Below are 23,806 nucleotides of genomic sequence, written 5' to 3' on the forward strand. Positions count from 1 at the left end.
ACGTCATCTCCGTTCACTCCAATGGACCACTTTTTTACAGCAATGGCGGATCGTGGAGCCTCTCAATCGTTCCCCGGAAGTTAGCGCCAAGGCTGGCAGAGCTGTGGAGTTGCAGCATAATACACCGTTCGTGACGGACTTTTAAAGGTAAGAAGAAGTTTAAAGATTTATATTGCGGATATTATCAGTACATCTGATTCAAATGATGATCATGTGTATTAAAGGATGTCAGTGGATTACCCCTAAATTAGGGATTTAGGGAACGTTTACAGATAACAGATCAAGCTAGCATACCGAAGCAAGTTAGCAACACACGTTGAACAGCCTTTTAATTGTAAATTCCGTTCTCTTAATGTCATTTTGTCCAACATGTTGAATTAGAGAAGAGGGGCTTCTAAACGGGATTGTATGCGGGCGAGAAGGGAGTTAAATATTAGATAAATATAACTTTGGTGCGTGTAAGAGTGAGTGTTTTTAGCAGAGCCATATTGTGTCCTTGTGATTCTGTTGATTATTACCTGTCTGTATAATGTTGCAGCTCAGCTGATTCTGGATTGATGGCAAAGGGAGAGGGACTTAAGTGAGAGTGAAAACACAAGGTAAGTTTAATACTGTTTTATATAAGTAAATCCTTATCTCCCCAAGGCATTTCCCATCCAATAGGTGTGCTGTGTGTGTATAACCCTTTCTCCTGTCTGTTGCTCCCTCTCTCAGCACAAGAACCAGTGGGGGATTCAATGGAGCCTGAATACCTGCACTGAGACCCTCACCCTGCACCCTGAGTCTCAACTCTCAGTGTTTTTCAAGCCTTTCCCTGTTTGTTTCTATTAAACAAAACATTAAGCTTTCCCAATGGTGTGGTTTTCGTTTTATGAAAAAGTGCAAATGCAGTGTTTGAATATAATTACATCACATATTGTGTTGCTATTGGTCGTGAAATTGCTCCTGCTGACTTGAGCCAGCCATTTTTTCCTCCGCTCTGTGTCAGTGGGGAAGCCGTACATTCGTACTCCTTTCTCTGAGCGATTTGAGCATCCCCAGGCAGCACATCAAACCATGGTGGCGACTAGGAGGCAGCACAGCAAACCAGGACAACACGGAGGAAAAGGCACCGACAAACTGCATGATATGCTATTCAATGTTTATTGAATTCCATGTATTTGCAATGGATGTTCCTAAAACAACACATTTAACATCATCATTATCATCATATGCTGCTAGTCCTGCTGCTGCTGCTCGTCCTTTGATAGTCACCTGTCGGTCTCCTGTCCTTTCTGAAAGCCATAAAGACGACATTAGTCATTTAGATAACTTGTGTCCTCAGTTACCATGGGATTACTGAAACTACCATGAATTTAAGAAAATGGTAGAAATGAATCCAATCTGAATTTTAAAGCATTACTTTAGATCCCCTCCCTCTAAATGTATCAATAAACATTAGAAACTGATGCTCCTGACTACCATACAAGTTTAAGAAGATAATATTGGTTTGAAAGAATTCAAAGCTATACATAAACAGCAACAGGCTCTTTAACCAAGGCACTGTTAGTAACATGTAAACTAGTTGTTCACACTAATCCTAATATTATCACTTAATATTAGCAAATTCGATTTTATTTTTTAAAACATTGATGTAAATACATACACATATCGATTTGTTGAATAAATATTGCAAATCAAAACCTTTATTCACTAATAATTAACAAAAATCGTAGTTCTATCTCCTGTTATCAATGCATTCACATTGCCCGCCATGAACTTCCGGGGAACGATCCTCGTCTACATGAACCACGTGACGATAACCGTTTTTGGACTTCCGGTGTCGTAACTCTTCTATCTATATGGCGCTGCCCGCAGTGAGCTTTTATTCTATACAACGTTTTTTAAATCTACTTTATAGCTTGTAGTAACTCATGGGAGGCTTCTTTTATTTTATTTTTATTCATAATTATTTTTATTTTTCGTCAGAATGTAAAAATTACATTAGTTACGAATTTGTGTTCTCAAAAAACACTGCATTGTGTGTAATGCAACTGTGATTTTTATTAAATTAGTTAGTTTTTAAGGAAGGCCAGAGCTTCAGCTCAGGTTGGTTGGATTTGTATGCACAGCCTTTAAACATACAAGTGACTGTCTCATTGTTTCTCAGATGATGGCTTTAATGTGCACAAAATAATCACGTTCTGTTCCAAGTCCACTACAGCCACATAAATGACAGGAAAATGTAGTAAATATGTCAGCAGAGGGCTTTGAGGTATTGGTGTGATTCCTTGACAAGTGTACCAAAAGTGTATTTCCAAGCCTTAAAAATACATGGACAATCAGGATATATACACTTAATATGATGGCCACGCCCAAAATGACTATGTTTTAGTCTGTAATGTTTAAGAATTTGTGATCGCTTAGACACTTCAGCGCCACAGTCTTTACATTGCCACATAAATCTGCAACCTTTTTGACCAAAAGAGCCATTTTGCTCCTTTTTCCCAAAACATTTTTTGTCTGGAGCTGCAAAACATATTTCATAGTTTTTTATTGTTATATCAGACAAAAACTACAGTTTTTTTGCATTTATTAGGCTATTTATTACATGATATAAAACTGTTAACCTCTAATAAGAAATAAAGAACTCTTATAAGGAGAATTAAAAAATAATACACAGGCCTACTTTAAAATAAATTAAACACAGCACTTTGGGAGTCCTCTGCACATTTGAAGGAAAACAAAATATTATTAAAATGGGCCCACTTTGAAATAACAGCTGCACCGTAAAAAGAGTTAAAGGTAGGGTAGGTAAGAATGGAGAAACCAGCTCGAGTGCGCTAGAATTTGAAAGTACACAACCGGAAAAATATGCCTCTTCCTTCAGACTTCCTTACAGAGCCCCTCCTCCAACACACACGAATGCGCACATGACCAATGAGGGCACGAGATACATGTGTGCACAGGTGGAAGGCTGACAGGCAGGTAGGCCATCCAGTTACTTTAGAGAGGGGGGGGACTTCGCCTCTCGTTAATGTTACACAACACCTGATTGGTTAAGAGAGCTGAGTGCGGGAGATAATCAACCGTCATATTTGGCCAGACTTGAAGATTCCGACTTTTCGAAAGACCTCGTGTTACATGTAACACGGCGAACAGTGGGACAACTTCTGCCTTGACCTGTCTATCCACGAGTGATATTATCACCAAGGTAGTAGAATATGGGATAGAAGTAACTGAACTGGAAGCTAGGAAATTCAGAGGCAAGTGAACTTTACCTTCATTCATGACTAGTCAAGTAGTTAACATTTAGCTAACTAGGGCTAATGCTTTTAATGAAAAGACCGCGGAGATGGTATCTAACGCCAGCTAGCTCAATAGTCCCTGATGAACAACAGAATACTGCCGGTTAAATGTTCGTGAATGTATTGGTTATAATGCAACCGTGTGTGAAGCTAACTAACGTTACCTAGCTAACTGAACATAGTTAGCCTAGCTAACTAGCAGAGCGCCGACGCTAGCCGTTATTTCAAAGACATGGTGAGCGCGCGATGGAGGCGTTGTGACAGTTGTCTGCCTACTTTGCTGGATGGGTGATTAGCATGGTGGCTTTCACTAAAGCTCACAGACACGGGGCTATTGACCAACATGAATCTGTTCATTGTGGAAAAGGCACTCATATTTATTTTCTTCTGCTTAAATAAAGGAGAGGTTGTTAATTTCCGAGACAACGTCAGTTAGCCATAGCTCAAGATGCTACAGCTACAGCTGTGCTAGTGTAGTGATTGCTTGACATGAGCGCATGCAGACATGTAACGTTATGCGGGAAGCAGCCGTGTGCGAAGCTACCTACAGTATGAAATTCCCCCTTCACACCAACGCAGCTCCCCTTCTAGCTCCGTGCTTGCGCTCTTCTGATTCAGAACCGGTTTTTCTTCCCCCCGTTTTGTTCACACCGCCCAGAGCCCGACTGGTGCTGCCGGCCGCTGCTGCGTCATGACTTCACCGTTTACGTAGCTGATTTCTCCCCAACGGTGCTCACAACAACAACAACAACAATGGGTGACTTGCGTCGGGTCGATGATCCTGTTACTTTTAATCATACGAAGCCAGATTAAATTAAATAACTACTTCTCAACCTTGTACTTTTCTCCAGAGTGCCGTGGTTCATTGTTTATTAATGTAGTTAATTCTACTTGTGATAGTCGGCATGGCAACCTGTGCAGCCCATGTATTGATTCCATCCGACAGCTGCTATAATACAAAACAAAACGTCTGCCTGCTCTCCACAATGATCAATAACAGCGAACGGGTGGTCGAAGTAAGGTACAAATAAACTGAATCACACGAAGCCTGGTTAGTGTTGCCTGACTTTATAAAGTGTGTTTTTTTAATAAGTCTGTGGTTGCATTCTAGTCACTTTGCTCCGCGCTACTGCTTGTTACCACTTGTATTTTCCGTACTTAAACTGTTAGCTCAGGTTAATCTCTTGAATGTGGAAAGACATAATGTCAGCATGGATTAGGAATGATTACATTCTGAAAAGTGTTTTGAGATTTGCTAACATAATTTGTGTCTTCAGATAATGATGTGGACGGGGAAGCAATTTCCTATGACCTGACCGAGACGATGGTCGCTTACCTCTTTGAAGGTTGCTTCAAAAAGAAAGGCAAGTTTATTTATATAGCACTTTTCAACACAAGGCAATTCAAAGAGCTTTACAAAAAAATGACATTAAGCATTAAAAAAGAAAAGCTAATAAAATAAACATTAAAAGGAAAAATACATGGGTAAAAGTTACAGTGCAGTTTAAGATATGAATAGTTCAATTAAAAGCAGCGACAAAAAGAAAAGTCTTCAGCCTGGATTTAAAAGTAGTAAGCAAGCAAAATTCCTACAATTTGCCCGCCAGCTGAAGGAGCCAGAGCCAACTACAATGCTGACTTTTGAGATCTTGCCAACTGACTGTTTCTCCAACATGGCAAGTGTGACATTACCTTGTTGAACGCTCAATACTAACCAACTGCTTTTATTTTTACAATAACTTTTGTTGTAGCTTTCATGTCTTAGCTTTACTTCTATGTATTAACTAATCAGGAGGGAAATGGTTGACACTTTCATTAGAATACAAATATGAGTCATGGGAAGCAGGAACATGTGTTTACAATGACATGGCAGGGGTTTCCGTTAGCCGGTAATTACCGGTTTTTAGCTGGTAAAATTTATAAAAAACCGGTAAATTCAAAACCTGACGGTCAAAATGTCTGGTAATAATTAGGGAGGCTCCGATCGATCGGCCGCCGGTCATTATCGGCCGATATTCACTCTTAATAGTTTGATCGGTGCTCTCTATAAAGGCCGATCAGGAGAGCTGGATCTGATCGATATGGACATAAACGCGAGTGAAGTGTAACCGGAGCGAGAGAGAGATCAGATCAGCTGCTGAGTCTGACCGAGACAGCAGCTCTGCAGGATCACCTGAAGCCCCGCCCTCTGTTTAGCGAGCTGTCAGGAGAGAGAGAGGGAGGGAGAGGATCCGTTTCTCCCGTGTTATTATTCAAAGTTGATGTAAACTTCTGATTAATGTACGTTATCTACTACAAGTAGTTTGTTTGAATGTAATAATTATGTTGTTTGTTGTTTGTGGAATCATTTATTGAAAAATGAATCTGAATCTTTCGATCTGTTACGATTATAAACTGAAGCAATATAAAAATGAGACCCGTGAACTGAGTTTTAAACTGAAGCATATCTGCTCATAGTCCGGTAATTACCTGCTAATGGAAACTCTGCTACACAACTATTATTATTATTGAAATATGACCGGTAAGTTTCAAATTAGTCCGGTAAAATTAATTCTGCCCGGACATTTGACCGGCGCGAAAAAATCCTAGCGGAAACCCTGTGACATGGGTGTGTGTGGTTGAATGGGAAGGGGTATTGATTACATGGATGATCAAATATCACTCGCACATAGCCATAACATGATAATGTGATTAAATATAATCACATGTCCTCACGTATTTGTCAGCTTTTTCGTCCTTTGCTAATCACATGCCTCTTTGTCCTGCAGTCAAGAATATGGGAGTTTCCCTGCTGTGTTAACCCTGCCAACGGTCCCCAAAGATATCCAGACCAAACTGGACGCAAAACAACCACGCCATAAAGTGTCCACTGATGGACACAAAATCGTGAGGATATTGCATGAGACGATGGCACAATACACAATGTAAATATTGCTATTGTAAATATTTGTCAGCACATCTTCTACAGTATTGTGATCATACAAATACTTTACTTACTTTCTCATCCTGCTTTCTCTAGGTATCCGACACATTCTGAATATATTAAAGTGGCCAAAGCATTGTTTTTCAGGTATCCTTCCCTGAAGGATATGGAGGGGAATGGATATGTATGTTACCTTTACTGGTTTTATAGTCCAATGTGGTTTGTTGAATTGACAGATGTTATCTCCCCTATAGCATTTTCGATTAAGGACAAAAGCCTTTTCGAGAGCTCCTTTACAAATGAACTTTTTCTATTGAGGTGTTATCTGGGTTACATCACAATATGTTTAGATTTCAATAACCTGACGTATGCCTGATTTGTTTGTTTCACACAACCAACTGGGAAGACTCTATGGGAAACTGTTTTGAAAAGGGCAGGCACTTTCAAAAATACGTGGCAGGGGATTGGATGAACCACCTGTCTATCATATCTGTGTCTTTTGATTGACAGTCTGTCGGCTATGAAAGTGCAACCCATACATGGGTGCCATCTTCTGACAAAGAATCCCCTTTAGCTCAACAGCTCCGTAGTGGCCTAACATCTGCTACCTTGTCTTTAAACTCAATGAGTTTCACAAATGTTTTGGGTTCATTTGAAACTTTGTCTCCTCTGATTAGCACACCTGGCATATGTCTTTAAAACGGCAGTTCAAAGCTGAAAGGACGCCCCTGGTCCACCACGAGGTAGTTCGAAACATGAAGCAACAGTTTGGGCATCATAGATCACCCCAAGCACCAGAAAATAACCAGGGAAGCATAACGACTTCTGTCGGACGATCTTCAGTGAGTTTATTCCTATCAGCCTGTATCCACTTAAAACTGAGTCAGTAAATACAGTATATAGAAAATGGTGGCACTGCTATATTAAGCCAGGCTCATGTTTGTCATTTGTCTCCATCTGTCTTGTCTATCTGCAGGACATCGTTTCTGGGGAGAACGAGTCCTCCATTGATGCACACACAGGTTTTGAAATGACAATACCTGAAGGCCCAGCCTGATTCCTGCATCGTTACCAATGCAATGACCAAGACATTACAGTGGAGGTGGCTGAGGGGGCACGGGCTGATGCTATCGCCAATAAGTATCCATTCTTGAAGACACCTGCTGGGGTATGTCAAATATTTTGCAGATCCATCGCTACTTGCACGCGTAGTGTTCCGTCCATACAATCAACCTCTCTAAATTGTACTGTGTTGTCTTTGTTTCTGTCAGTCTATGCAGTTGTGAGGAAATGAACCGCATCCACAACATTGAAAACCTGCCGCACCGCTTCAGAGAGGAATTTCTCCCCATTCCACCCAAGGTGCTGGCCCTTGCAAAAGGAAAATCCCCTCTGGAGAAGATATATCTGCAGGCAGGAGAAGAGTCACTGAGCGAAGATCTACCAGGTAATGCTGTCTGTGTACAGGTGTCACTGCGTCGTAGGGCTGCTCGATTATGGCAAAAATCATAATCACGATTATTAAATACGATTATTCATTGACTTTGAAAACATCCATTTATTGAACTTTAAAAAATATATATATTTTGAACAGTATGTTTTAACAGTTGATTACCCTGTAATGTAACGTAATAAAAAGCTAAAAAATATTTATATCTACATTTAAATAAATAATATCAAAATAATAAATACCAATACAGAAGATAAACAAATAGCGCACTTACACAACCTACTAAACATATGATAACTAATGTCACTCACCACCTGTAATGTCTAATTATACTGCTACACGCAGTACTCTTATTTTGGTAACCCCTCACCTGGAAACAGGAAGTAGTTAAGATGCTCAGGCTTGACGAGGTTAGTAAAACTTGACTACGCTAGAGATCGGAGAATAAAGACATGGCAACTAAAGCTTCTCTTGTAATGTGTTTATATGAATTTATTAAACAGACTGCAAGACACAACCTGGCCGAGCGGGCTTTCAGGGAGGGGGCGGCGGCGGATGTGTAACGCAAGACACATTGAGAGCATCATTGCGAAAGGGAATGCAGCAAAATAATCGTTTTAATCGAGATCAAAATACGATTAATTGCACAGCCCTACTGCGTCCTAGCTTCCACCCTCACTTGCCCATGTGGAGTACGATCTCATCCTCTGACTTACAAACTCTTGTAACCACCTCAAACACCACCAGCTACGCCACTGAAATGCTAGTATTCGATGGTGCGTGTGGGCGGTATTATACTAAGGAGTGAGTTTAATCAATTCAACTCACTTACATCTGCAAACATTGTATCTTTACTTTTATTTTATTTCCCTGCTCCATTTAGGTCATTTTCATAATGGTACAGGTCCGACCCACCTTCTCACCACAATAGACAGAGAATCAGACACCACTACCATTTTAGACATCTGTGTTGATCTGTGTCTTCCTCTCTTCTAGCCATGGACTTCAAAGCCGGGATTGTTCTGCTGCCAATTACTTTCAAGGAAAAGGTGGAGCATCATGTTACTTTGGAAGAGGTGAGCCACCGTCACACCGGAGGGGGGGAAATGTGCCTCATTCTTATAAATGAAGGAGCAACCGATGTGCAGTTGTTTGCAAATGTTCAGGTCATGTTGAGTTCCAGTTGAACTTGACACATGATTTTCCGTGTCTCTTTCAAGCACCACTGTACATACTTGGGTTATACTAATTTACTTTCCATTTTGTGTTTAGCCTGGCACTCCTTACCCGACCACCCAACTGACGCACACCGACTGGAAGTCAGCCTTCACAAGAAGAGGGCCCGGTGTGGTCTCAACGGATGGGTTTGAGTTGTGCAGGGCCAGTGATTTGGAAGAGCGAGTCATCGCAGCCTTTTGCGCATATTTGGTTTTCAACATGGCCGACCCACCAAACCGTAAGAACACCTTGACCTTCGTACAGCGCTGCATCCTGAACATATCTGAGGAGGGGGATACGCCGCTCTCGACCACTGTTATCAGAATTCTTAACCAGTTATACTAATGCCTCGCCAACATCAATGTCCCAAGTGCTCTCGAAGAACATTCACACGAATGGTATTAGTACAGCATGTTGGACTTACACATAGGGGTGGGCGATATTGAAAAATATATTATCACGATATTTTTCAAGCAGTATCACGATAGACGATATATATCACGATATTTTTTCATGTCGGTTATTATGGTTATTTTTCAAGTTACTTAACAGTACAAGCACCTACAAGGTGACAGAAACTAAAACAAAAAGGAGCAACAGACCAAAATAGCATTTCAAGCAGGTTTTATTTCTGAAATGAATCCCTGAATGAACAATTCAACATTTTGATATGGCTTCAAGGCACAGTTTCTCAGTATAAGAATGAACTTTCTGAGGTAGCACGAGCAGTGAACATCAATAAACATGAAAAGGAGGGTAAAACATCAATGAGGAAAAGTCAGTGCCAAACAATTAAAATGTAAACTTTAGACTTGAAGTGCAATAAAAGACTTTAGCAGAACGGAAGGGAATTTTTTTTATCACGATAGATACGATATCTCTGAAAAAGCATATCGTGGAGACCTAATATCGTCACGACGATATATATCGTCATATCGCCCACCCCTACTTATACATGCTCATGAGTCTAATTTTAGCATAACTTGTGGATTGAATGATTGTCTTTCAGAAGACACATGTACAGAAAACACAAGCACTCCATTTTGCCCTCTGATGACGAAGAGCTTGAGCCCCCTATGGACAGGAGGAAATACTTGATGTACATTTTTTGTTTTCTTCTTTTAAGGATAACTATGATGCATTCATAGCCTGCCAGCTTAATACAAGTGGCTTGAACAGGTCAGAAAACCCTGAAATTCAGAATGTTTTACAATCTAAGGATTTTTTTGAAGAAGCATCAAATGTGATTAGGTCTAAATACAAGCTGAAAGGGCATTGCAAGTCAAAACTCGATATGACTGAACCTGTTCAGTACACTTTTAAGAGGTTCTTGAGGACACAAACTGGGCAGCTACTCCTACGTTCCTCTCAGTCAAGTGCTGCGTAAATATTGCTCGCACGAGGATGTTTGGGAAGAAATACAGTCTAACAATAACCAACGAAAATGAAGGTGTTTTAAGTTCCAGTCCCGCCTCAAAACCCACCTCTTCAACTCTATCCATAACCCCCCCCCCCCCCCCCCAACCAACTTCCCCCTGACTGCTTTTCTGTTTTTGTTTTGTTTGTCTACCCCCCCTCCCAAATGTAAAGCGTCTTTGGGTTCAAGAAAAGCGCTATAGAAATACAATTTATTATTATTATTCCGATGGGGTCTACTTTGCAGAGCACCCATTCTTTATGCATCATCCGAATTCCTTACGACTACATTTTTATGAGGATGGGTTTGAAGTAGTGAAATAGGGCTGCACGATTTTGGGGGAAAATCTAATTGCGATTTCTCTGACAAATATTGCGATTCGATTTGCGATATTTGTTTTTAAGCGACCCGACGGAAGTTTATTGTAAAATGCGGCCATATCTCCGGCTAGGAAGGTCGCATCAACGTGCTCCCGTCTCCAGCAGCCCGAGCTACGAGTGAAAGAACTAAACTTACATGAAACTTCCGTTGCTTTAAAGTCGAGCTCCAGTTTGAGATTTACCCTGTGATAGAAACACGTGATGGAGCGTCTCTAACCGGACTCAGATGGTTCACCAAACCATCTGAAGCTCCACTGGAAGCCATTTGGAAAGGGCCGGCACTTTCAGAAGCACTTGGCAGCTGATTGGATCAATCACCTTCTATCAGGGGCCACTTCTGATTGGTTAACAATGGCTGGTACATGTGGAGCACAGCACTTCTGATTGGTGTGGATGACTGTTACAACCTGACCTAAGGCTGGAACAAACAGGGAGGCCACACAGAGTTAAATGCCAAATATCTGTTTATTTAACAGGTTATAGAAAAACACCTCTGATGAATAGTGTATGTAAGAATCAGACTGTCAGTAGTGTGAGCAGTGTGTGGAAGGGTGTTGTAGCATGTTGGAGGGTGCATCAAACCTAGCACAGGCTGTAGGCTGAGGTTGCTGCAGCATGCCAGGATCCGAATCAGAGTGATCCTTGCAGCTGGGCAACCTTTATACCTTCTGGTGGCTCCGCCTCTAGATGGGCGGGCACAAACAGGACGACACTCCCAGTACCTGCCAGAGGACAGCAAGGCAGGGAGCACAGCCAGGCAGAAGGGGGGAGGGGTCGTCACAATGACTGACAAGCTTTCTTTGTGCGTTATTCATATGTATAACACAATGTGGTTGGGATGTCATATTGAAACCAATGCTTTATGATCTCAAAGATCTAGCAACTAATGGGTTCACTGGATCTGTTATACCTCATTCACACCAACGCAACACCGGTTCAAGCTCCGTGCTAGAGCTTTTCAGGTTCGGAACCGGTTCTTCGGTTTAGCTCCGGCTCTTTTCACACTGCCCAGAGTCCGACTGGTGCTGCGTCATCGTTTGCGTCATGACGTAACCGTTTGCGTGTCTGGTTCATAAAGCCTAACCGCGCGGAAACCCCTCACGGCTCACACCGACAACAACAACAATGGCCGATTGTGCTCCAGCTTCCTCTGTATCTCTTCGGAAGACCAGATTCCCAGTAGGTAGCTGGTCTCTTCGGTGGACCACTGCTGCTTGTTACGTTTATCCATCGTTGTGTACAAACTGGATAAAACTCCGGCTTTTTGTTGTTGTTCAGGAGTTGATCCCGCCCCTGCCCCCGCCTCGACGTCAGCGTGACGTATGTGGTGCTTTTGCTCTAGCTGGAAAAAATGTTTGGTGCTTGAAACGAACCGGATTCCGGAGCTAAGAGGCTGCTCTGCTGCGGTGTGAACAGGAAAACCCGGTGCTTTTCAAGCTCCAGCTCCGAACCGGCCCTGAAACACCGTTGGTGTGAATGAGGTATTGGTGGGATTGGGTATAAAGTTAATGCAGCACTCGCCACGATTTCTAGCGATAATCTCTGCTCATATGAACGGCAGTTTACGGCACCGGGTATTCCCAGGCGGTCCCATCCAAGTACCGGCCCGACCCTGCTTAGCTTCTAACCCTCTCTCACACAACCTGCCACTAACGTTAAACCCCTTTACTATTCAGTTAAACACATTCAATGTTTATCTATTGTAAAAGCAATTGGGCTATTTTAATCACACTCACACATACACACACTTCTCCGCCTCATTCTGTTTTCATTTACTCGTTCGTTATCTGACCAGCTTCATCCCGTTTCTTGTAGCCCTCGAAAGGGTTTTGGAGGTCGATGCCTCGGTGAACGGGAGTTGTTCGGCTTTCTTGTCCGCAGCAGCAGAAAGCATTTTCGAATGTTTGAATGAATCAAAGTGGGTCGTCACCGTCGATGTTCTCTTATGTTCCAACACAGTTGCACGGGGTGCAGAATAGTTTCCCCCCACTTTCGTGCAAGACATCGGGGAACTGCTTTGCCCGGTCTTTAGCAGAAATGTTCGTCGGTAAATTAGATGGATTACATTTTTTCATCTTGGTGTTTTCTCTCGTGAGTTCCACACGTTCACTCTACGGTGTTGTTTACCTTCTGTGATGCGCGAGCTGATGACGTCATCATCATCACTTCACGTCAAGGCGAGTTAACTTTTCCCCCTCAACTTTGTGTGGAAGAATGCGGGATGATGCGCCCTTTTAATAAATATACGCCCTTTTAAAAATCTGCGCCATTTTGCTGATTATGCGGTAAATAATGTGATCGCATAATCACGTTTTTCTGGAGGGTCTATATCGTTCTCCAATTTGTCCCTACTTCCCTTCTTGTATAAAATACTGATCACCCCTGTGGAAAGGTCAGCCTGCAATTCCTCCCTCCCTTCCAGCTGCTGAAACAGCTCATAAAGTATGGGAACCAGATATCACTCGTACCATTCTCCCTCATTACCTTTTTCAAAGCACCCCGTGAAGAGTCGCTTTTGAAGCGCATCCCCACAGACACATCTATTCTCCAAGACTTCCTTTGCTATCTTCACTCCCCTCCCATCCCATAAGAACTCACTTATTATTTTGTCTATTTCTTTCAGCACCTTCTCAGGAACCTCCAGAACGTTCAACACATAAACCAGTTTGCTCATAATCAGCCCGTTCACTACTATGACTTTCCCTCTCAATTTGAGCTTCCTTCTTTTCCAGAAGGTCAGCGTTTTCCTGATGCTCTCTGTGATTCTTTCATACTGGATGTCTCTGCCCTCCTTGTCCTTTATCCCCAAGTTTATCCCAAGCACTGTGAAATAATCCTTGTTTTCTCTTAGCCCCAAATCTGTGCTTCCTACCGTCACCCCTCCTAGAGCCATGTACTCTGATTTGTCTACATTGACCTTCGCCCCTGACGCCCCTCCGTATACATGTAAGCGCTCAAGGATCCCCTTGATGCTCGCCATGTCCTTCACTGTTAGAGTGGTATCGTCAGCATACTGATACAACAGACTCGTTCCTCCTCCTGGTACTCCTATCCCTCTCACCACCTTGTTTCCCTGCAGCAGAGTGGCCAGCGGCTCTGCTGAGAGCGCATAGAGCATGGCAGAGAGAGGGCACCCTTGCCGGACTGACCTCCCCAGACTGAAAACATTTGTGATGATCCCATTGACTTTGACACAACTAACCGCCCCCGCATATATCCTCTTAATCCATCCTATAAATCCCTTCCCGAAACCTGCTCTCCCTAAAACCCTAAATAAGTATGAATGATTAACCCTGTCAAAAGCTTTGTTTAAATCTAAACTCACAACTATCCCGCCCTTCCCCCCCTTCATGTGTGCTATAGTGTCCCTTATGCTACTCACTGTGTCGCTGATGTCCCTCCCTGGTATGCTGTAGGCCTGAGTGCACCCCACTACCGTCCCAATCACTTTCTTTAGCCTGTACGATAACACCCGTGCCAGAATTTTATAGTCACTGTTTAGCATGCTCAAAGGCCTGTAGTTCTCCAGTTTGTCCCTGCTTCCCTTCTTATATAGAATACTGATGACCCCTGTGGAAAGGTCAGCCGGCAGTTCCTCCCTCTCCTCCAGCTGCTGAAACAGCTCATGCAGTATGGGCACCAAGATGTCCTTAAACTCAATATAGAATTCTGCTGTCAGACCATCCAGCCCTGGACTTTTGTTCCTCCCTATTCCTTTTATGGCAATTTCAATTTCCCCTATCCCTATTTCCTCCTCACACACGTCTCTCCCCTCAGCGCTCAGGCTCTTATCCATGCTGCCTATGGTCACTTCCAAGCTCCTCTCGTCGTTCACCTCCTCTTTAAATAAGTCCTTGTAGAACTCCTCCACCCTGCCCAGAGTCACTTTTGAATCGCATCCCCACAGACACATCTATTTTCCCACACCACACATTGAAATCACCCACCACCATACAGTTCCCTCCACATTTCCCCTCCAAACCCTCAAAAAAACCTTTCCTCTCCTTTTCCTCATTTGGTGCATACACATTAATTATTTTGTACCGTTCACCCATGTATTCAAAAAGAATACCCATCATTCTCAACTTCCCTCACATTCTCAACCACCTTCTCCTCTCGTCGTCTTTTCCTCTCCTCCCCCTCTCCTTTAACCTCCATCTCCTCCTGTTTTTCCTCAGCATCCTCATAATCTTCTGAGTCCGTCTCATTCCCTTTTTTCTTGGGGGGGGGGGGGTGGGGTTTGAGTGTGCGTGGGGGTTTTTGGGGCAGGGGTGGGGTTTAGAAGTGGGGCCCTCTGGGGGGGGGGGGGGGGGGAACTCCTCTTCCTCACCCTTCTCTCCTTTGTTGGGACTTTGCTCTCTCTCCTCCCTCCTCTCTTTTCCCATCCCAAAGTTCCTCGCCAGGTGCCCCGTCCCCTTGCACTGATAGCACGTGATCTCTGGGCACTCTCTAAATATGTGCCCTGATCTGAGGCAATTCCTGCATACTTGCCTCTGCCCATCGTGCTTAACACTGAAATACTCCTCCCCATCTGCCACTTTAAATTTCGTTGAGTACGGGAGGGAATGAACCTCCCCCTTAAATACCACTCTTAAAAATCTCGTCCCGTCCGCCACCCATGTCCCTGGCAGGTATCTCCTCATCACCCTGGACACTGGCTCCACCCCCCACTCCCTTAATCTCCCACAAATCACCCCATCGCTTATGTATGCTGGCAAGTGCATGAAAGATACGGTAACTTCATTTTCAGTTAAGTTCCGTGCACTTACCAACGCCCCTTTTATCCTTATCCCCTCTAGCAGTGCATTTCTCCCCTCCACCGTCCCCATGGTCACCTCATACTCCCTCGTTCCCCTCACCCTGCATGCCTTCACCCTCCCGCACATTTCCTGCACTCCCAGCAACATGTCCATCATTGTGATCTTCCCCTCGCCATTCCCTACTGTCACTTTCACAGTCAAGTCCTGACGAAATTCCTCCGTCTTCCTCCTCGCTCTCTCTCTCCTCCTCCGCTCTTTTCTTCTCCTCTTTCTCCTTCTCCTTTCCGTTGCTTGAGCTTCCCCCGTTCTCTTTCTTTTCTTCATCTTCTTCTTCTTTTCCCCGATTTATTGTCTTTTTTCCTCTCTTTCTCCGCCATCTCCGGGTTGTTTACTCCCGCTGACGGCTCTCCCGACCCTCCTTCTGCCTTCCTCCTTTCCTCCTCCGCTTCCTTCTTTGCTCTTTCATCATATACTTCCCTCAGTGTGTAATTCACTGGTTTTACCTTCGCCTCCGTTGTTGTTGTTGTTGTCCTTTCCACTCCCCCTGCTGCGGCGGCACTCGGCCCCTCGCCAGTCACAGCTGCGGCGCCGGGTCCGGGCTTTAAACTCTCCGAATTTTCGTTTTCTCCTCCTTCCACTCCGACCAAACTCTTCTTCACTCTCTTCCCTCCAATACTGTCCTTTTCCTTTTCGTTTTTCGATCCATTTTCGTTATCCTTGACCTCCGCTGTCTTCCTCATGTCAACCTCCTCCATTTGCTCACTCCAGCTGCGTGGAGCCTGCACGTTCCTCTCGTTCAATATTTCAGGCTTCCCAGCCATCCTAATCTTCCTGGACTTTCACCCCAGAGAGCAGTGCTGCTGGGGGGGGGTTTCGTCCAAAAAAAAAACCCGATTAACTTGTCTCAAAATTCACTTTTCCGTCGAGTTTATCACAAACAATTTCAGCTGCTCTTCCTCTTGATTACCGTCCTGCGCCCGGGTGTGTTCAGGGTGGTATGGCCGTAAACGAAAATTGACACGGCACACATGCTATTTATAGCTGCTCAAATGCCGCTGCCGCTGATAAGCCTCCACCTTCTCACTTCCAGCTCAGATACAATGGATCCTCTTTGACTCCTGGAAATCACCTGTTTGGAGCCCCATGTTTGCTGGCACATTGCGTGGACATTTGGCAAAACACACAAAGTGGTGCTCTTCAATCATGACTTTTATCAACAATGCTGCATTCATATCAAATACGGCGTCTCAGTCTTGCTGTGTGAACGCTTGTTTGCTGTTTGGCTGAAAGTTCCATTCAACCTTTTGTCTTGTTGCAAAGTGCTGGAATCGGCTGCCAAGTAAGATCCGCCCAAATCATGGTCTCGTCTGAAAGGGGGAACTAAGCTAAGGACTTGTCATCCCTTTAGGGCGCTTCTTCTCAGTGTATTGATTTTGGTTGTACTTTTTTAAAACTTGTCTGTCCTTGAAATTATCATATTTCAAACCTTTCTCATGGCTTGCCCGTGGTTTAGGCTCCAAGCTTAAAAGAGGATACATTGTATTTTAGCTGTGGAAGAAGGCTGCGTTATCAGCGGTGTTTAAGCAGCTTTAAATCCAATGGTGATATTCCATTTCCATTGTGAGATTGGAGCCAAGTCACAGCATCACAAAGGACAGAGCATGCACTCACCGCACTGCTTCTCTCCTGCGACTCCTCTTCTTCACCCTTTTGGGGTCCTTGCCCTCCCTCCTCATTCCTCCCCTGCCCCACCCCGTTACACCTGTAGCATTTAATGTCCGGGCACTCTCTGACTATGTGCCCAGGTCTGAGGCAGTTCCTGCAGACCTGGCTTTGCCCATCATGTCTCACATTTACGAACTCCACACCCTCCACCCCTTCAAACTTAGTTGAATAAGGGAGGGAATTCACCTCTGCCCCAAACGCCACCCTCAGAAACCTAGTGCCATCCGCCACCTTTGTCCCCGGCAACAACCTCCTCATTATCTTGGATGCAGGTTTCACCCCCCACTGTGACAGTTTCATTAATATTACATCATCCCTCGGATACATTGGCATATACATGAAAGACAGTTGCTTTCTTTCTCCTCATTTCCCGTGCCTCCACCATTACCCCCTTCACCCTTAACCCTTCTAATAACTTTTCCTTCCCCTCCCATGTGTGCATTGTCATTTCATATTCCCCTTTCACCCTGCACCCCAAAACTCTCCCACACATCTCCTGTATCCCCACCAACAACTCCAGCACTGCCAATGTATTTACCCCACTTTCCACGTTGACTTTCAGTGTCAGTTCTGCCTTATAGTCCACATCTTCCACATTTTTCTCCTGTCCTTCTTCAACCGTTTTTCCCTTTCCCTTGTCCTCCATTTCCGGGGTTTTTTCACCCGCCATTGTCTTTTCTCTCGACGTACCTTCTCCTGCCTCCCTCCTTTCCTTCTCCGCTTCCTTCTCTGCTCTCTCTGCAAAGACATCCTTCAGCGAGTATTCCACTGGTTTCCCTTTTGCTTCCGTTATTCTCCGTTCCTCTCCAGCTGCTGCTGTGGCGCTCACCTCCTCCTCAGTCACAGCTGCGGCGTCGGGTCCGGGCTTTAAACTCCCCATTTTCTCGCTTTCTCCTTCTTTCACTCCGACAAACTTCTTCTTCCCTTTATTCCCGACAATACTGTCCGTTTCCTTTCCGTTTTTAGCTCCTTTTTCGTCCTTTTTCACCTCCGCTGTCTTCTTCTTATCCTCCTCCTCCATTTCCTCATTCCAGCTGCATGCGTGGAGCCTGCATGTACCTCCCGCTTGATCTTTCCGGCTTCCCAGCCGCCCTACTCATCCTGGACTTTCACCCCAGACAGCAGTGCTGCTGGAGGAGGGTTTCGTCCAAAAAAATCCTGATGAAATTGTCCCAAAACTCACATTCCCGTCGTGTAAGTCCCAAACAATTTCCGCTGCTCTTTCACTCTATGACCAACCTGCGCCCCTAGTGTCTCAGGGTGGTATGGCCGTAAACGAAAATTGACTCGGCACACATGCTCAAACGCCGCCGCTGATAAGCCTCCACCTTCTCACTTCCAGCTCAGATACAATGGATCCTCTTTGACTCCTGGAAATCACCTGTTTGGAGCCCCATGTTTGCTGGCACATTGCGTGGACATTTGGCAAAACACACAAAGTGGTGCTCTTCAATCATGACTTGTATCAACAATGCTGCATTCATATCAAATACGGCGTCTCAGTCTTGCTGTGAACGCTTGTTTGCTGTTTGGCTGAAAGTTCCATTCAACCTTTTGTCTTGTTGCAAAGTGCTGGAATCGGCTGCCAAGTAAGATCCGCCCAAATCATGGTCTCGTCTGAAAGGGGGAACTAAGCTAAGGACTTGTCATCCCTTTAGGGCGCTTTTTCTCAGTGTATTGATTTTGGTTGTACTTTTTTAAAACTCGTCTGTACTTGAAATTATCATATTTCAAAGCATTATTAAACAAGATTATTACTTACAGTGGTTACTGCGTCCAAAGCAGATGTCGCAGCATCGGTCAAAAGCACACTGAGTTATCCAGTTTTTGAGACCGCTATTTAAATGCTTTTTCAGCTGAGAGCTGGATACTACAGCTGTTCTACACTTCTTGCGCAATCAGCTGAGAGGGCGTGCCTTATTTAAATGCAGCCCAGACAGAAACTGAAGGCAGTGAGAGTTTCACGTGGTCAGATCTGAGATTTAAATTCTCTCAAAAGTGCCGTTTTAGCTACAATAACTACAGAACAATTATACAGAGTAGAATAACTGCAATAGAGAAGTCTAATTAAACAAGATTATTACTTACAGTGGTTACTGCGTCCAAAGGAGATGTCGCAGCATGGGTCAAAAGCACCCTTTCACTCTCAGATTCATCCATATCCTCTTCACATCCATTCCACCCACAACCTTTTCCCACACTTTCTCCGAGGCTGGCCTCCTGACCTCCCCCTTCCCCAGGATTCCATATATCCTTTTAGTGCTTATATCTTGCAACATCACCCCTTCACCCACATATAACACCACATTATTATCCCCCTTCCCCACATTTTTACTTTCGATCAACCTCCTCCATTCCCCCGGCATCCCCTCTTTTATGCTTTCCAGCTGATTTTCAGCCGTCCATTTCCCCATCAACAGATCCCTTCCCCTTGCTTCATCAATAATCACCTGTGCCCTCATAAACCCCGGTACATACTCATAAACCAAATCCCTTATCACCCTGAACCCCGCCCTCCACATTGGTAAATTAAAAATCATCTCTTTCATTATCATTTTGTTCTGGAATATCGGCTGTTTCCAGACCTGATTCCTATTTACACATTCATACCTCACATTCACCAAACATTCTCCCCACGCACTCATCACCTCCCCTTGCAGCTCACTCATCCCACTCATCCACCCTTTCCTAAAACACATACAAATCCCACTATCCCCACACCCTCCACCTTTATTTATACTATCTTTCAGAAACACCTTCCATACGTGCTTCTCCTTAACATTCAGATACTTGATCATAGTTTTCACTCATTGTTTTTATTTTCCTTTCTATGTTTACTAATTTAAGCCCCCCATCTTTAAACTCATTTTCTAACACCTCCCTCGCTATCCTAACTCCCTTTCCCTCCCACAAAAAAATCACTCGCCAATCTATTCACCTCTTTAACTACTCTTTCTGGCACCTCCATCACATCCACTAATTTACTCATTATTAACCCATTAACCACCACCACCTTTCCCCTCAACTTTAATTTTCTTAACTTCCAGAAGGTCAGTGTCTTTATGCTCCCTAGCATTGCCTCGTACTGTACATCTCTCCCTTCTCTATCCTTTAAGCCCACATTTATCCCCAATATCCTAAAATAATCCTTTTTTCCCCTTAACCCTATCTCAACTCCCCCTACACCCCCTGCTCCTAACAACATAAACTTGATTTTTCCATATTAATTTTAGCCCCTGACGCCCTTCCATATACCCCCACACTCTCTAACACCCCTTTCACACTTCCCATATCCCTCACCGTGATCGTTGTATCATCCGCATATTGATAAATTAAACTCGCCTCACCCCCCGGCACTAACACCCCTCTCACCTCCTCGTTTAACTTCACCAGGCCCGCCAAAGGCTCCGCCGACAGCGCATATAACATGGCTGAGAGAGGGCACCCCTGCCGGCCAGATCTTCCTAATCTAAACACGTTAGTGACGATCCCATTAACCTTCACACAACTCACCGCCTTCCTATATATCCTCTTTATCCACCCAATAAAACCCTTGCCAAACCCCGCCTTCTCCATCACCCTAAACAAATACTCATGGTTCACCCTATCAAATGCTTTATTTAAATCTAACCTCACCACCACTCCCCCTTTCCCTCCTTTCATAACATTAATAGTGTCCCTTATACTCTCAATCGTGTCACTTATATTCCTCCCCGGTATGCTGTAAGCCTGCGTGCTCCCCACCACTACCCCAATTACCCTCTTTAATCCATTTGACAGCACCCGTGCTAACATTTTATAATCGCTATTGAGCATGCTCAACGGCCTATAATTACTTAAATTCACCCTACTCCCCTTTTTATACAAAATTGTGATCACCCCTGTTGACAATCCGGCAGTTCGTCCCTCTCCTCAAACAGTTTAAATAGCTTAGTTAGGATCGGCACTAGCTCCCCCTTTAATTCCACATAGAACTCTGCTGTTAGCCCGTCCAGCCCCGGGCTTTTGTTCCTGCCCATCCCCATTATTGCTGCTTCCACCTCCTCTTTTCTAATCTCCCCCTCACATAAATCCCTTCCCTCTTCACTCAATACCGCCCTCATACTCCCTAATGCCTTCTCCAAACTTTCCTTGTCTCCTACTTCCTCCTCAAATAATTCCCTATAAAACTCCTCCACCCTTCTCGCTATCCCCACTATATGAGATATCACCTCCCCCTCAACCTGCTTTATATCACTACTCTCTTGCTTTCTTAATTCCATCCCTAAAAAAAAAACCGAGTATATTTTCCCCCCTCCACCAAGTATTTCGCCCTGCTCCTAACTATAGCCCCATTGCACCTCTCCCTTTCTATCATCCCTAACTCTCCCATTATCCTATTATACTCCCCTATATCCCTACCTACCTCATCCTCTCCCCTTTCTATCTCCTCCTCCAGTTCCTCCTTTAACTTCCTCTCCCTATCTCTACCCTTTTTCCCTCGCTCACGACACGAACGAATACTGAACATCCCTCCCCTCCACTTCCTTTATCCCCAGATTTATCCCTAGCACTCTCAAATACCCTTTGTTTTCTTTTAACCCTGTCTCCCGTCCCTTTATACCACCATCTCCAAACACCATTACTTCTGACTTCCCTACATTCACCTTAGCCCCCGAAGCCCTGCTATATAACCCAACACTCTCTAAAACCCCCTCGACGCTCACCATGTCTCTCATGACCCCCCCCTTTACCCCTCTTCATATGATCTATCACCTCCCTTATGCTGCTTGTAGTATCACTTATGTCCCTCCCCGGTATGCTATAGGCCTGCGTGTTCCCCACCACCGTGCCTATCACCCTTTTAATCCTATTTGCTAAAACCCTTGCTAAAATCTTATAGTCACTGTTTAACATGCTCAAAGGCCTATAGTTGCTCATCTTCTCCCTGCTCCCTTTCTTAAATAATACACTAATCACCCCTGTGGACAGGCCGGCCGGCAGCTCCTCCCTCTCTTCAAGCCTGCAGAACAGGCTCGTAAGGATTGGTACCAGCACCTCCCTGAACTTAACATAGAACTCCGTGGTTAACCCATCTAACCCCGGACTCTTGTTTCTCCCCATTCCCACTATCGCTAAATCCACCTCCCCTCTTCCTATCTCCCCCTCGCATAACTCCCTTCCTTCCTCACTCAGTCCCATCTCTATACTCCCTATCACCTCCTCTAAACTATCAGCCTCCACCTTCTCCTCTTCAAACAACCCCCTGTAAAATTCCTCCACTCTCGCCACTATCCCCACTAAATCTGTTATTATTACCCCCTCGTTGTCCTCTATTTGCCTAATGAAGCTATTCCCCTGTTTCCTTTTCTCCAGCCCCAAAAAATAACCTGTGCACTTCTCCCCTTCCACTAGATATTTCGCCCTGCTTCTAACCATGGCCCCCATAAACTTCTCCTTCTCCAGTGCTCCTAATTCATCCTTTAATGTATTGTACTCCCCTAAATCCCCACCTATCTCCCCACCTATCCTTTCTGCTTCCTTTTCCTTTGGGAACTGGTTGGGGGGGGGGGGATTCGTCGAGGGGCCCTCCGGGGGGGGGGAAATCCTCCTCCTCTCCCTCACCCTCCGCACCCTTGTGGGGACCTTTCCCTTTCTCTTCCCACCTATTCCTCTTCTCCCCACAGTTCCTCGCCAGGTGCCCCGCCCCATTGCATTTGTGACACGAAATCATTGGGCACTCTCTGTATATGTGCCCCGGTCTGAGGCAATTCCTGCACACCTGCCTCTGCCCATCATGTTTCACGTTAAAATACTCTTCCCCATCTGCTACTCTGAGTTTTGTAGAGTAAGGGAGGGAATGCACCTCTCCTTTAAATAACACTCAAAATCCGAGTTCCGTCTGCCACCCGTGTCCCCGGTATGAGTCTCCTCACAATCTTCATTACTGGCTCCACCCCCCACTCCCGTAACCTCGCAAATATCACCCCATCACCTATGTACGTTGGCAAGTGCATGAAAGAAACCGTGACTTCATTCTCACATAATCTCCTTGCACTCACCAGCACCCCTTTATTTTGCTCAGTGTATTGATTTTGGTTGTACTTTTTTTAAACTTGTCTGTCCTTGAAATTATCATATTTCAAACCTTTCTCATGGCTTGCCCGTGGTTTAGGCTCCAAGCTGAGTAAAAGAGGATACATTGTATTTTAGCTGTGGAAGAAGGCTGCGTTATCAGCGGTGTTTAAGCAGCTTTAAATCCAATGGTGATTTTCCATTGTGAGATTGGAGCCAAGTCACAGCATCACAAAGGACAGAGCATGCACTCACGGCACTGCTTCTCCCCGATGCCGCCCCCTACACCCTGTCGATTGACAGTGGTCCTTTTTTTTGTTTGACTTTGAAAGAGTTGTTAAAATATGAATATTTGAGCAAATGGTGTATGAGAGCAATAGTTAACTGCGCATTGTCCTCCTCACTCTGTTTACAGCTGTGTCAATTGAAAGGAATAAAGTAAAAGCTTACGGCACCGGGTATTCCCAGGCGGTCTCCCATCCAAGTACTGACCCGGCCCGACCCTGCTTAGCTTCCGAGATCGGGCGTGTTTTGTTTTTTTTATCTTTTATTATCAAAATTCACATATTTACAGTTTATCGCATTTTCTTTT

General features: G+C 44.5%; 1 protein-coding gene across 2 annotated transcripts; it reads right to left on the reverse strand.

The window, feature by feature from the left end:
- Positions 1–1,125: 1,125 nt before the first annotated feature.
- Positions 1,126–18,398, reverse strand: LOC117466573 (cylicin-2-like). Of its 2 annotated transcripts, none has more exons than XM_071207109.1 (2): positions 17,851–18,398; positions 1,126–1,274 (listed from the first exon to the last, which is right to left on the reverse strand). In XM_071207109.1, the coding sequence occupies exons 1-2, from the start codon at positions 18,179–18,181 to the stop codon at positions 1,132–1,134; spliced, it is 474 nt and encodes a 157-aa protein (XP_071063210.1). In that variant the 5' UTR covers positions 18,182–18,398; the 3' UTR covers positions 1,126–1,131. The 2 variants fall into 2 exon arrangements, with proteins under 2 accessions (XP_071063210.1, XP_033965790.1); XM_034109899.2 differs by having other exon boundaries at positions 1,133–1,274; positions 17,699–18,398.
- Positions 18,399–23,806: the final 5,408 nt, after the last annotated feature.

This window comes from Pseudochaenichthys georgianus, chromosome 21, assembly GCF_902827115.2.
Source record: "Pseudochaenichthys georgianus chromosome 21, fPseGeo1.2, whole genome shotgun sequence".
Taxonomy (NCBI): Eukaryota; Metazoa; Chordata; class Actinopteri; order Perciformes; family Channichthyidae; genus Pseudochaenichthys; species Pseudochaenichthys georgianus.

Bases quoted from the DNA above. Each gene is read 5' to 3' on its own strand.
- LOC117466573 (XM_034109899.2), bottom strand. From the start codon at position 18,181: ATGGAGGAGGAGGATAAGAAGAAGACAGCGGAGGTGAAAAAGGACGAA. The intron at 1,275-17,698 runs GTAAATACATTG...TATGGCTTTCAG, and splicing joins AAGTCAACGTGGAAAGTGGG to AAAGGACAGGAGACCGACAG.